At 39.5% G+C, this 15,745-nt stretch overlaps 1 protein-coding gene across 1 annotated transcript in view; it reads left to right on the forward strand.

Annotated features, from left to right (window-relative positions):
• Positions 1-15,745, forward strand: part of ANKS1B (ankyrin repeat and sterile alpha motif domain containing 1B) — a 408,189-nt gene that overhangs the window by 348,320 nt on the left and 44,124 nt on the right. The window contains exon 18 of the mRNA XM_062492532.1: positions 10,730-10,837. Coding sequence (XP_062348516.1) covers positions 10,730-10,837 — 108 coding nt within the window. The remainder of the gene's footprint in view (positions 1-10,729; positions 10,838-15,745) is intronic.

Raw genomic sequence — 15,745 nt, forward strand, 5'->3', positions numbered from 1 at the left:
TATTAACAAAAACCATAATTCAAGAATCAGGGGTTAGTGTTGGGTTAAGGATATTTATCATCATAGGATCATTTAGGTAGGAAAAGACCTCTAAGATGATCAAGCCCAACTGTTAAGATAGCAATGCTAAGTTTAAGCTAGCACTGCCAAGATATTTGCTGAATTACAATATTTAGGATTATGAAAAAAACATGACTAGAGATATGGGAGGTTCTTGACAACATCCACTGTGGTTTGGAAATCAGTATAGATGTGATTCCAGGTGTCCGACTTCTTTCAACATGGGACAGCTATCCTGCAGTTAGCTGAACCCACAGGTTTGATAAGTCGTTTTGGTTTCATGCAGGTGCAAATATCCCCTCGTGCAGCACTCTGCAAAATAAGGTGTTACTGCTTCTGATGGGAAAAGGGAGGAATGGATCCTTGGAACTGTCTTTCCTTCTTTTGACTTTATTGTATAGGTTGGATAGGGTTAAGATAAAGAACAAGAAAATCAAAGCCTAAACCATGGCGATGAGGTTTATCCTCCCTTTGAAGAGACTTTGTTTTTTCAGGAACTTTTGATAATGCTGAAGAGAAAAAAGAGAAAGAGTAGAGGTGTAGAAGACATGCTGCACTACCCTGTATGAGAAGTCAGTCCTGTACAGCCCTTCTCACTGAAAAAAATCAAGTAACATTTGTAGCAAGAAAGCCTTTCCCATGACAGCCCATTCATTGGTGGGTTTTGCCAGAATGCTTCATTAGTAATGCAACTGTGAATTCAGAGACATGCATCTATATTCTTTTTCATTTATAAAATAACTTTAAGGACAGTAAGTTTGAGATGATCAAAACTTTGCCAGTTTTCACTGTTAATAAGAAGTTTGGGATATCTTTTTTTTTATTTTTTTTTTTTTTTACCCATAGTACAAAATCAGCCTCATGTTTGGAGAGCTCTTCAGTACAGCTTGCTTTGTTCTAATTTGGTTATGTACAAAAATGTTTCTTCCTTAAGCCAGACTAATGTTGAATGTTTAATGAAGGAATCTGCCTAAGAAGATGTGTAAGATCTGAACTGCCTTGTGATTTCAAACTCTCTCAAGTCACACAGACAATGATCTTTTCTGCTGGAATTCATTGTCTTGCTCAGAGCCACATGGGAAGAATTTACCTGAGCTATTGATGATTGAATATTTTTGCCACTTAATTTCTATCCTTTTGTAACCCCATTTTTTGATGGTATTCCTTCCTGCTCTTACCTCAAAGCATGAAAGAAAAAGATATTTTGAGAAATGCTTTTGCTGTCCCCTTGCTGCCCCTGGCAGAGTTAATCCAGCCATCCTGCTGTGCTTATAGAGCCTGTTCTTTCCCACCCACGGTGCTTCCTCCTCACAGATTAAGAGTCAAAGTACAGGATGATGCTGTCTCTGCCTGTGATGTATGATTCTGCTCTGCCATGGTGGCCATTGCCTTTTTTAAGATAAGGGCTATCATTGATACCATCATGACAGCATTAAAGATACGAAAAAAAAAAAGCCAGGATATAAGTGGGAACTAATGGCTTTCTTAAAGGCATATAATGTGTTTGGAAAGTGTGCAAGATTTGGGGTCAAGTACCTGGCAAGCAGCATCACAATCCAAACTGAACATAGATTCATCAAAATTTCTCTTAATTTATTTAAACTACGCTGATCAATCAGATTGCCTGAAAGAAAACAGTAGATTACTTTAGCTGGAGTTGAGGTGAATTTTGTGTGCTTTTGTGTATGCAGTAGCTTCTTCCATTTGGTGTTAGAGGATGATGTTGATGAAATGGATGGGAATGTAAAACTTGGGAAGAGGGGCTGGCATTTAATTCAATAATTGTTTAATGAGAAAAGATTACAAACCAAGATAGTAAAAGATGTCTGGAAAAATAATTAGATGGAGAATTATTTTATTAATTATTTTTATGTTAAGGTTGTATGTCACAACCTATACTGAATTTATCAGTTTATCAAAGTTTATTCTTCCAGGGAATGTCCTTGCTGAAAGAAAAGTGATGAAATTGGTCAGCTGGCTGCTGCTGCAGCGCAGGTAGAGCAATAATTGGGTATCCTCTTTATATCATGTCATATCTGTTAGTGCATATTTCCTGGAAATTAATGAAATTAGCATATTGATAGTAGTGACATTTCTGGATGGCATAACACATGGTGCCCAAAAATGAAGTTAAAGTCGCCTATTACCAGCATGTTACAAAATGTGTTCTTCCTTCAGCATGCCAAACACTGTCAATGACAGTGGTATGGCCAAGGGTGAGCAGCCACTCTGCAGTAAGGGGAGGCCACACTGATAGCTGTTAAGAAAAGAGCTGCTGAGTACTAAAATGCATGGTTATAGACCATGGCTTCTGTTAAAGCATTTGCTTTATGGCTTTTTACTGATTTTTTTTTTTTTTTTTTTTAATCCTAGCTGTTCTGCTCTTTTGGGTGGTGAAAGGAGCTGCAGTTTCCCTGTAGTTTATTTCATGTTTGACTCGTGCTGCTGTAAGCACAAGCAGCTGCTGAAAATGAGATTTACACAGCTTCTTCTTTCCTTCATCTCTGGCTGTACTTTCCAGCCTGTTCACTTGTGCAAATGTTAGCATTTCTGTGATCAAGGAATGAAGAAGATGAGGAGCTGGCCATACGGGGAGCTGCTCCCTGCCCACCTTCCAGGTCAGTTTTTGGTGGGGGTGGGATCCCAGAAGTGAGATCCCTGGGAGGTTGCTGTGCTGCAGTTGGTCTCACTGCAGCCCAGAACCCCTCCTGTTGGACCAAACCCTGGTATTTCTTTCTGCAGATCCTTCTTTTAAGGAAAGAGTTTTCATAAGATTTACAGAACAATGCACCTGTATTTTGGCAGTGAATGGGGATGGGTTGTGGCCTCAGCATCATGCTGTCAGTTCATAGTAGTAGTACTGATGTTACCAGTGATGGCTCTTGTATCAAAAGCTACAAACATCTTTCAGATTTTTATCACAATGATACTTTTACAACTTTTCTCCTTAAAAAGTGAATAAATATAAATGTTAGCAGTAGAATAATAACGCATTGTCATGTTTGTAACTCTGGGATATATACTACTGTAAGGAATAAGTATATTTTGGATTGCTGACTGTCCTGTATGAACCACTCCATAGTATGGAGCTGGAGTGTGTGCAGAGAAGGGCAAAGGAGCTGGGAAAGGGTCTGGAGCACAAGTGTGATGAGGAACAGCTGGGGGAGCTGTGGTTGTTCAGCCTGGAGAAAAGGAGGCTGGGTGGGACCTTCTTGCTCTCTACAACCACCTGAAAGGAAGCTGTAGCCAGGTGGGGGTCAGCCTCTTCTCCCCAGTTACAAGTGGCAGGATGAAAGGAAATCACCTCAAGCTGCACCACGGAAGGTTTAGTTTGGATATTAGGAAAAAATGTCTTCACCAAAACCACTGTCAAGCACTGGCACAGGCTGCCCAGGGAAGTGGTGGAGTCACCATTCCTGGAGATGTGGCACTTAGGGACATAGTCTAGTGTTGGACCTTGGCAGTTTTAGTTCTGTGGTTGGACTCGGTGACCTTAAGGTCCTTTCCCAACTTCAATGGTTTCCATGATTCTGTGGTTCTATGATAGTGCAGCCAGAATGAAGCCATAACCTCTGTGGATAGATCTCCCTTGAACTAGATATTTAAGAATGGAATCGATGCTTTTAATGTGAATGTTTTATAGTACAGGAAAATAGTTTTACTAAACTGAAATAATTGTGATGCAAAAGTAATTGGGTCTTCATGCATACGTTTGGTGACTGGGAAGCATACCAAGAGGCTAAGCCTGTTCTGAATAGCATTTCTTAACATCAGTTCTGCTCCTCAGTCCACGTTCTTCTCTCCAGTGTTTGGTTTTTTCCTTCTGTATGTTGATGACAGTCTTTCTGCACTCACTGTATATTTAAAGAATATTGATGATGTTAAAAACAAAACAAACATCGAAGGACTTTCATTAAACTCTAGTAGTAGAAGATATTTAACACCATCTTAGGTTTTTCACTAATTTTGCTGCAATTTTTATTGGTCTATATAATTGCATATATCGAAGGAAACAATTTCCATTCCTAATATATTAATATCTTTATAATTAACTGATACTATTCACGTATTGCAGAGCTCACCTTTCCATGACAGCCTTGGTTATGACTGTGAGCTAGAGTAATCTGCATTTTTACTCCAAGCAGTGAAAGGCTGTTTGCTTCTTCTGATATTGTAAAAACTCTCATTACTCTGTGCTATTAGAAGGCTTTAAAAAAAATGTCATTTGCTTAGTAGGCAAATGTCCCATTCTTGAAATGGGCTTGAATGTTTGGGTTTTTTTTTTTCCTTTTGCTTGGAATTAAGTCTGCAATGAAACTGGACCAAAACCAGGAAAAAAAAAGATCCATTTTAGAGCTATTAAAATTTTCTGTAGAGATTTTTATTTTATCTCTTATTTCTCGTTACATGAGCTGTATTTCATACTTCTGTACAGTTTAATGTGCTTTGCTGATAATTACCTATTAAAATAGATAAATAAATTATTAGCTCATTAGGAAATGTGTTGTAGTACCAGTAGCTTTAATTATAATTTATCTGCTGTGTAAGTAATCCTGCAAAATATTGTGGGATAGCATATTAGTATTGCAGTTGCTCTCTTGTAGTGCTATATGATTAACACTGAAGACCTCAAGTAGTAAGTACTCCTGGTTTCCGTGACCACACATTCTTCAGGTCTGAACCAGTAACTGCACCTATCATTAGCTCAACACACAGGTGAAAATGCAAGTCCTCAGTCCCTCAGGAGGGAGCAGTCTGTCTTCTAGCACACAATTTGGGAATGTGTTCCATCTTTCAAATTATCTAATATTTTTTTTCTACTTACTTCCTGTGAAAATGGAATGTGTTCTTTCATGTACAGATCTGCTTAGTTCTTGCCATTTTTCACGTATATATTTTCAGCCTTCTCTCTTAGAACAGGTAATCATTATTGTAACAACCTTGGTGTTTGTATGTATAATAAATCTTTAGGATTTCTGATTTATGGGGGTTTGAGACTAATGTGACAAAAATGCACATATGTAATGTTTGTCATTACATCTGAAGCTTGTAAAATGATTGAACTGTGACTTATTTCTTAAAAGGTCTTGTGTTTAACTTTTTAATTTAAAAATTGTTTTTAGAAAACAGTCCAGCATGTGGCCTGAGACACATCCTCAGGAAGCAAAGTGGCCAGGTATCAGTGTTTCGGTCAGGTCTTATTTCACTGCATTTCCTGGGGTTTTTTAAGGAAATATTATTTTTTTTTCCACTGAAATATTAATGCTTATTGATTACAAACACAAAATTACAGTTACTATTTTTATCTTTAGTGGAGCCAAAATGCTAGCTCCTGGTATTTTCCAGTAGCCAATTTGGAGCACACTGCAATGACAAAAATGGCTTGTCTGGCCAAGTCAGAACAAAGTCTGTCCAGAGAACACCTACAAAAAAATAATGAATTCTCATCTGCCTCAGTCCAACCTGGGGTGCCAATGGCAACTTTACTTGGAGGAGACTCTTGCCCTTTGCTTTCATTTTTGCCTTAAATGGAAATCAGCATTTCAATTAATTATTTGAGTGATAAGTGATAAGAGGCCAAACAAACATCAGTTCCTCATAATAACATATGGAAATGGGCCTTACAATACAGTCATTGGTGAAATGCTCTCATCAAGACAACTGACATTTGTTTCCAGTTGGGTAATTAATTCCAGAGTATTATGATGCATATTTCATATCCTTATTATATGAAATCATAATGATTATGAAATAATAAGTTTCTTACAGGTGTCTTCCTAGGCATAATGAACACTTGCTTCCCCTGCAGTTTTGGACACCAGAGAAGTTGCAGCAAGCCTCTGACCAGCAGAGGTGCTTCTCTGTTGCCATGTGCTGAGAAAGAGCATGAAGTATCCCCGTGTGAAAAAAATGCAATAGAAGTCTAGTATGGTTTGGCTGGATTTGGCTTTGTCTGGTATTGGTAAAGCCACTGGGCACCCATAGAATCACAGGGAGGTTTTGGGTTGGAGGGGACCTTGAAGAGCACCCAGTTCTGAGGCCCTTGCCGTGGGGGCCACCTGCCACTAGATCAGGTTGCCCAGAGCCACGTCCCACCTGGCCTTGAGCACTTCCAGGGATGGGACATCCATGACTTCTCAGGGCAACCTGTTCCTCATTGTCCCCCCTCTAAAGAATTTCTTTTTATTATCTAATCCAAACTTGCCCTGTTTGAGTTTAAATGTCATAGCCGACTTCAACCTATTTAATTTTCAAAATATACCAATTATTACACCAAGTAATCTTGGTCAGTATGCAGAATATAGAGTTTTTTGACCTTTTTTGTTTGTTTGGTGCGTTTTGTTTGTATGTTTGTTTTAACTGTTAAAACTGGTAGCAGTTCTATGGATGGGATCTGTAAAATTGATTCTGAAAATTTATACAAGTGTGTTTTATCCTTTTTCGTATTTTCAGTTAAACCAATCCAGTTGGTCAGATGAGCTGTATGACTGATCTGGGGTCACTTTCTGGGTATTCTGGGCCCTGCTGTATTTTAGGATTAGCCCCGTGGGGCAGGATTGTGGCAGGAGAGTGGCAGGAGAGGGGAAATAATCAAATGTATCCCTTCATCTGTATTTCCGGATAGCTTGGAGTTTATTCCAATATGACCAGCAGTAAAACACTTAATAATTTTAGAACATGTTTTGAGCTGTTTTCTTGCAGAAATAGGAATAACCCGCTTTTTTGGCTTGATTTACCTTTTTTTATGGAATTCTGGTGTCTGATGCTGCTCCTGGAGAATCACTAGCACTGTTCTGATCACTCTTTAATTTTATACTTTGTAGCTGGTTCCTAGTTTTCAACTGATGCTGCTCATTTAGTCCAGACCTCCTGTGCTGTTATGATCCTAATTTCAGCCCACACAAAAACTTTTCAGATTATTCCAAGAGAAGGAGAATTAATGTTTTGAATTTCAGTCATCTTTGTAATGTTCTGGGGGAAAATGTTTTGTAATGTTTTCTGAGGGAAAAAAAAAGGGAGAATCATACAGTATTGAATATTCTAATTCAATTAGTGAAAAGATCAGATGGAAGAATATAGCAGAAATAATGCTTATTTTTAGGTGGAATAACTTCCAGCATTTGCACATACACAGTCACCAGGGAGTTATTGGGCTACATGTGTCTTGTGAAACATCTGTCAACTAAACCAGAGATTTAAATGCAAAGTGTTACATTGGTTATATTTGTGGATTTCTTACATTTCCTGGTGGAATTTCGTCTTGTGTGCTAATCATTGCAGAGTGCAGAAGTAAAAATAAGATTAAATGTTTGTGCATGTATAAGTGCTTTGGACTAATGACTAGCCCCATTCTCTTTTAATTCTATTGCAACATCAAATACATGGAATAGAGTAGTATCATTTTTGTTGTGGGTATCCTGCTGTCAGTGTGGAAAAAAGCATGTCGTGTGCATGCTATTTTTTTTTTTTTCCTTTTGTCCCAGTAATGAAATACCATGCTGTGGACAGCCTTGAGCTACTCTGAACAGTTTGACAGCATGTTGTTGCTGATTCCTGCAGCCATACTGCAAAACTCATTTCATTGTTGTATAGTAAGTGGGCTACAGTCCATTTGACAAAATGCCTCACTGCATGACACTCAGGTGCATTGCACTGACTGTCCTTATTCAGTGTTAGTTCTGTGTTACGGTCTTCACTGTAACCTGATTTTTAGAAATTATATACCAGGAAGGCTAACTTGTGGGCTGCTTAGGTGCAAGACTTTCAACATTAACACATTTCTGTGGTACTGCTTTAGGCAACTGTACCATTTCACACTGTTGACCTATATTTGTGATATTTGACATTTTTGATAAATACTGTCAAGGATAATCCATCACAGGACAAGTTTCCAGAGTTTCAGGATGTTTGTTAAACCCTCATAACTCAAATATAGAAGTGTTTCAAAAAACAGTATTTTACATTTGTAGGTTGAGAAACAGGTTTTCCAAGTAAGAAAATTGCTAGGGAGTCATTTCCAGAAGAATGCAGCTGTCTTCAGTTAACGGGTATGTGCTCCAGATGATACTGGGATGCAGCTGCCTGTTGCCTGAGGACCATATGTTTCTGTAGGTTGCATCATTAACACCCTCTCATTCACATTTGGGGCAATCACCATTATCATAGAAAAACAAAATGTGGAATAAGCTTAGCAGTGCCTATGGTGTTTAAAGAGCTGTATTACTTTCAAACTGAGAACAGTTTTTGAAATAATTCAGTCGTTGAGACCTGTCTGCTGATCTCTTAGGTATGCAGTCCCTCAAGACTCCTGTCCTTTTCTCTCCCGTTGTTCAACAGCTCTATGAAGTCAAAGAGAATTGCTTTGTGTGGTTTGATATAGCTAATAAGGCAGTCAGAGTGCTGAGGACCTTGAAACAACCCAAAGAACTTCAGCTTGGCTTAAAAATCTCTGGATATATGATCTTGTTGATGGGGAAGCATTATGAAAGAAGCAAGTTCACTGAAGTGCATTACTTGAGTAATGCTTAAAGCAGCTGTAGTTCATTCACGTGTTTCATGCAGTTAAATACAGAGATAAACTGTGCACCCTTCTGTTTAACACTCGGCGTAAACTGAATACATAACTAAGGTGCCTGCATGCCTCAGGCATTTCTCTGTGTGCTGCATTATCTCAGCTTCACTCGTGCTTCTCTAGATTTAGACTGAAAGGGTAGCACATAGCAGGGTGGTTTGTGGGACTGCAGCTTGTGTCTGCTGCTGGGCTGCAGGGTCTGCAGCACCCCTCCCTGTAAGCTGCCTCTCCAGGAAGGCTTCCATCTGCTTCATGTCATAGCCCATCACTTTGGAGACACGGGCAGAAAAGAGGTTATTGATGTTCAACAGTATCAGATAGCACAGAGACGTCGAACAGAGGAAACGTGGATGGATTCGTGTGCACAAGGATAGGCAGGATAATGGATGGGTAGGCATGGATGCCAGAATAATGACAGCATGTTGCTGTACCATATTTTGAGATTCTGGATCTAAGACATGTAGCAGGGGAGTTGCTGGCATTTGGGTTTTGTTTGTTCTCATGAATTGTAGCTCTTAATGCTACCACTTAAGCTGAGGTAGTTGTTCATTTAAGATGTAGCATTTCCAGGTTTTTTAGGGGATTATTACTTTTTCTAGGTTGAGCAAGAACTTCCTCTCAACTGAAGGGTGTTGGCACACGGTGGTCCTAAATATAGTGGGAAGTACTGTTTTTCTGAGAGGGAATGGAGGCAGCTCTGGAGTATGAAACCACATGTACAGTCTGGAGGAGTTATGTAAGGACATTGCTGTTTGCAGAGCAGAGGCTTTGCTGCTACAATTAGTGCTGCTATGCACTATTTACACTACAGCCATTGTAGCTATTAAAGAATAGCATTGAAATATGTTATTTTTCCACCAATACTTAAAATTTCCAACTTGCTGCTTCTGCTCTCCCTCTTTTCCTGAGAGCAGTGGTTGTTTTGTACGAGGCAGAGACACAGAGAAATACAAATGAGGAGTGGTTGCTCTAAATTTGGGGCAGTTTTTCTGGAAGCGTTCTCGGACAAGCATGAGGTGTGTGAATAGATGGACACGTTCTTTGCAACAGAGATTTTGTGTCTGATAAAAAAAGTATTACAGCTCCAGGGTAAAGTTTGTCCACCCAGTGTTTCTTACAGAAGGATGATTCCACATGATAATGCAAACTGTATGAGATATTTGGAGATCACCTGTGTGTGTGAATCTACCCATACAGGTAACCAAGGGCAACCCTCAAACCACAGCCAAAATGCAAAGGGTAGATAGATTTATTTCATTACCTTGCTAACCACACCAGGTGACAGAGGGACAGGGACATGGCTCCATTCTAGCTGGCAGGAGGGGAGGGAAGGGGAGGGCTCCTGCCTCTCAGTAACACGAGGCTTCCCCCATGTCTGTGAGTGTGTTCTCTCTCCACAGGACTTCCACTTCTCAAAACAGGCAGAGGATGAACAACATTAGGCATAGTAAATGGAGTTTTCCCACACCAACAATTTTAGCATTCCCAGCTGCAAGGTCACTTTGAGAGAAACCATTCCCTCCTCCTCTGCCAAATCCTGCAGTTTTAACCCTTTCCTAGCAACACCATGAAAGGCATGGTGAATAGATTTAAAAGTGGTAACATTTGCTCATCGTACAATTCTTTTTTCCCTTGTTGCCTCCTCTAAGCATTTGCTGTCTGTTTCTCACTCTTTTCCTCATCCGTCCCATGATGAGGATGGATGAATCACTTTAATGCTCATCACTCACTGTTTGTATGCACCTTTGCTTTTCCCTCTCCAGTCTTCTCATCCTCTTCCCTTTTTTCTTCCTACTCTTCTGCCTTCTCTTCATTTAATTTTTGTTTCCTCTTTACTCATGTTTGAGTCTGTTTTTTTCAGTTTTCTGCACCTATACATGTTCTAGTTTCTTCCTTCATTTTACAGTGTTTTTCCTCTGATCTCACCTCTCATTTTCTCTGCTGATTGTTTGCCTCGCACAGTTCTCTGTCTGCTCAGGCTGTCTAGAGGACTAACTCATTGAAAGGTTTAAAGAGAAAATGGCTTCAATCTGAGTGGATCATCATGTAATGGTTGCCATGTGCTCTTTTAATGAGGTATTTTTTCTATTATTTCAGGTCTTAAAAATTAGTTTGATTGGCCACCGGAAGCGTGTTCTGGCATCTTTGGGAGACAGGCTTCACGAAGATCCTCCTCAGAAACCACCTCGGTCAATAACCCTCAGGGTGAGTCCTCATGATTATTTGTTTGCATTTCTCCACAAGTCAGCAAGAGTTTCGTAACATTCATGAGAAAACAATGGCTATGTTGAGAGGGGTTCAACTTATACATTATGGACATCTTAGGCATACCTGCTCTGTCACACTTTCCCATGTGGCCAGCAGAAATTTGTTGGAATTTTTACAGGGTGATCCATGTGACTTGTTTCAGATATCTGCTGTAGGATAAATAGAATCTTAGGAGTACCAGCTTATCTTTGCTAAAGAAACTAGCTCAGGACCAGGGGTATAAAAGTTGCACGTCTTCATCTGCCCACAGGAGTCCCAGCCCAGCCGATCAATATTGCAGGAGAGTTACCATTTTCCTTTCATGTTTTAAAAATGTTTGCATTTACTTTTCAGACGTATGCTTTAGGCTTTCTTTAAGAAGAACCTCTTGAAATTGTTGAGATTAAAAATGCCATTAAGGCGTCTCCTATATCAAAAGTTTCATCATGTTTTTAATTTTCATTTGTATCCCCTCTTTCAGAAACCTTGTTGCAGTGTCCCTGGGGTTTTTCTACACTTGACCACATTTAACCTCTTCTCATTGCAACACCTTCACTCAGCTTCTCTAATCCAATGCCTTTTTTTACTTGTCTGCTGCTCTTACCAAGTTGATGTCTGATGGCCACTTCCTACTGTGTTCTCTCCTACAGGGTTCATAGTGACATTTTTATTTTGATATTTTAGGTCACACCTTTTGCATTTGATTGGGTCTCATTATTTTCACGGGGCTGCATTTCTGACTGGAATCTTATTTGGGATTAAATTTCAAAATATCAGAGAGTGTCTGTGCTCCCAAATTATATTTCCTGGTGTAAAGAGAAATACAGAAAGACAGAATGAGGGGTTATTTTTAAAAGTACTTAAAATTTCTGTGACCAGCCTGTTTTCGCCCTGCTTATTCTCAGATGCCCCATACAGACATTTTAGATCCCACCCCTTAATTCAACCTATTCCCAATGCCATATTTATAAAGGTCTGAGAAATCTGTAATGTGCTCCAAAGCACATTGCACAAACGTGTGGATGTTTTTCTTGTATTTTATTTTTTATATATTTTGTGAGTGATTCCTGATGCATGGCAGGTGTCAGAACACTCCAAGGGAAGACAAATAGATAAAAAAGCAGACTTTTTTGCTGAATGCCTTCAATACTCTGGACTGGATAATTAATTCCTCCTCAGCAAGTGGGAAAGTTTCCACAGTGCACATTCTTGGTCGGGACTGTATATTCACAGTTAATATGGAAGAGAAAACTGGATGTCCTCCATCTGTAGTCAAAATGATAAAAAGTTGTCTGCTGCTGCACAGTTAGAGTTACTGATGCAGGCCAGTGCTAAATGTCATTTATCAACTCTTGGAATTGGAGCCTTCACAGAGAATCCTAAAGAGGGGGACATGCATTTGGAATAAAGCTTTTCTTTCCCATCAACTGCTACTATGCCATTTCACATGAAACAAAGACATAGTGTTTAGTTTGTAGTCTGCAATAATTTGCATCTTGAAAATTGGCTTAAATAAACTGTCTGCTGCTGCTGTAAGACTGATTTATATAGAATCACTGAACAGTTTGGATTAGAAAGGACTTTAAAGGTCAAGTTTCAACCCTCTTTGCCATGGACAGGAGCACTTTCCACTAGATCAGGCTGCTCTACATCCGTAGAAAAGGTAGTTTGTTATTTAAAGTCTACTTTCAAGTTCCCTAGCTCAAGCTAAGCAATGCTAATGCTTCATTTTTTTGACTGTTTTTGTATTAGCTTTTAAAATATTTCAAAGTAAAAGGTTAAATGTTGAGGAAAAGCAAAAATTCTATAAAATCTTTAAAATATCCACAATATATGTTATTCCTTGTTGCATGTTACTGTGTAGTAAGGAAACACTATTTTGATTTCAAATGTACTGTATTTAAATATATATATGTTATATATATATATATATAAAACATCTGTACACATACACACACACTATACAAATATACTTTTCTATACACAAAAGTATAGAAATTGCTGGATCTCAGGTTACCTATGCAATCTTGCTTTCTTTCCTTGAGTGCATGATAATCTTTTATTACAGGACCAGCTTCCGTGTTGTTCATGGGAGCCTTTCCTCACCCAGTCAGCACTGCAGGCTGGAATTTAAACTGAAGGTCCAAAAATTTTGGCAAAAAATATGGAGAAGAAGTGCTGCAATATTAATGATATTTTAACACAAGAATTAGTTCACTGGAGAGAATTCCTGGTTTTAGGTTAAACAAACATCTGTGGGACATGAAATGTGCGCAGGCAGCTGGGGGAAGGATGTCTTAAGCTCCCTTCCAGCACTGACCTCTGTGGTTCCAGGTGTACATGAACAGTAGGTCTGAGAGGGGATGAGGCAGACTTTGAGAGTGAAATATGTGATCAGACATCCCTGCAGGTCATGTGTCCTTGCCTTCACAGCTGGGTAGAAACGTTGCATGAGTACCTGGTGACTAATAGTAGTGTGGTTCTGAGGCTGTGGTAGCACCTGCAAGGGTGTCTGTGTCTGCTCTGCAGGTTTGTTTAAGGAGATGAGAAGGTGGTTATAGAGTGAGGAAGAGAAATGAAGGAAGAATGGGAGAGAGGCTCATGATTAAAGGAATAGTTGTACATATAAAACTATAGACTTATACCTGTTTTTGCCGCAAAAGATTGGATAATTTGTGGTAAGTTATTTAATTAATTACCTCCTAAACAGTCACTAATTGTATGTTACTGACAGTCTCCATATTTGACAGGAGTCTTGAGTCTGATTTATACAAGTGCTGAGTACACAGTGTGGAAAATTAGATCAACAGAAGTGGAGTTTGGGAATGGAGCAATAGGTGTTGTAATTGAGTGACTGTTACTTTCTAACCTTTGTCCTTGTGTCTCAGGTCACCCACACTAAAGCAGTGATTATAAAATGCTAGAAGACACAGGTGTGGTGAAAATTAATTGATTGACGTTTGTAAAGCACTTATGAGCATCATTACTATGATGATATTAATAATCCTCTCTTCAGAGCAGGATTTGATAAGAGTTTAGGAGAGAGGTTGGGGCCACGAAATGAGGTGAGAATAAAATACTGACTACACAATAACTAATGATAGCACGGTGCTGAGTAGATGACAACAAGCTGCACAGCTGAGGATCCATCTGTGCTGTGAAGGACAACTTTGAGAAAATAGCATAAAATCATACAATGACATACTGTTCCATAACGCAGAGGCACGGTAATTCTTTTATTTCTTGAGTTGGTATTTCTTGTCTGTATTGCCTTGCCAGCAATCTTCCAATATAGATCTCGGAGTGAATTTCCTCCTCATATGCAGTTTGATGAAATATGAAAAGCTCAATGAGGGCTGGAATCTCTATGTTCATCTGTCCCTTGGATACACTGGTGGCCCTACCAGCCTGCAGCAGTGGGTGAATCCTGATTCACAGCAGAGAGAGGTTACCCACCTGCCTGGAGCAGCAGGTCGCACTCACTAAAGAGGATCTTGCTTGGTGCCATGTATTTAGGTGATTCTCAGATCAGAGGTGTGTGTGTGCCATGTTGTTAGACCCAAGGAGGGTGGGTTTTAAAGAATATGCCTCACCAAGCCTACTGAGAATGTGCAGGCTACAGCTCTGAAGAAGCTTTTAAATGGGCCAAATGTAGGTGGATTTTTGTGAAGGAGGGAGAAGATTACTCCTAAGAGGAAAACGCTTTCTTCCTTGCCCTGGGAAATGTCAAGTGCTTGTCTCAGATCATAGGAAAGCCAGAGAACTTCATTAAAAAATTAAAAATCCCATTTAATTAAAAATTACTAAAGGGCTATATTTTCCTAACATTTTCGTTGTTGGCAACATGAAAAATATGAATCCATTACTGTGATTGCAAGGAATAATGTCACATAGACTCCTACACTTCAAATACTGACATCAGGTATTACTATGATTTGAACTTTCCTTTCCATTTGGAAGAGGTTACAACTCTCCAATTTCTTACACCAGATCTTGTTTATTAACAGCATGGAGTAAAGTACCTTGATGCTTTTCAGAACTGGGCGTGCTTCAGTGTAGTAATGCATGAATCATCCACTTTAATTCTCTCTTTAAATAAAAAGGCAGAACTTTTTTGCCTTGCACAGTGGAGCAGGTTTTTGCTTGCTCCACCATCTTCAGGTCCCCTCTTGTTGCTCAGTATTGAAATGGAGCATTACAGCAGCAGGTGGTTTGCAGAAGGTCTGCACTGAGTAAACGTGCTCCTGGGTACATTCTGCCTACATCACGAGAGAGGAGCATTTCCCATCCAGTTGCAGTGACAGTGTTTTCCTGCTCACACCGGGCACTACTGGTGCAGACTGGCCAGCCCACTGTAGCTCCCTGCTCCTGCTGGTGGAGCTCCAAGAGAGTGTGGAATGGTGGACCTGGACACCAAAGTTTGTAGCAAGTGTTTGAACAAATGATGTCTTGTGCATGAGAGTAGATGTTTCCAAAGGCACACATGATGTTTGGCTGTGGGCAGTGTGGTGGCAGATCCTGGTAAAATGCATACCAGGAGGACCTGTTTGTTTATTTAGTAGGTAGCATTTGTGTGTCAGTTCTATGTGGTATTATCACACTGATGCAAGGTTATAGTTCAGTAGTGGTAACAAGAAAAGCCAGGTCTAGTATTTTTACTCTGATGCTTTCATGCACTCTAGGAATTTGTATTTAGCTTGTGTCTGATATCTGGTGCTTCAAGTTAAAATGGATGTTCTGCAAAACCTATAAAAATTGCAACAAAATATCTATACTGTGTAAATGGACATGCATTTCTTTTTTTTTTTTTTTTTCCAGCAAGAGGTGTTGCTAGTGTTCAAATCATTTTCACTGCTCAGAGCAGCT

This window comes from Cinclus cinclus, chromosome 4 (assembly GCF_963662255.1).
Source record: "Cinclus cinclus chromosome 4, bCinCin1.1, whole genome shotgun sequence".
Classification (NCBI taxonomy): Eukaryota; Metazoa; Chordata; class Aves; order Passeriformes; family Cinclidae; genus Cinclus; species Cinclus cinclus.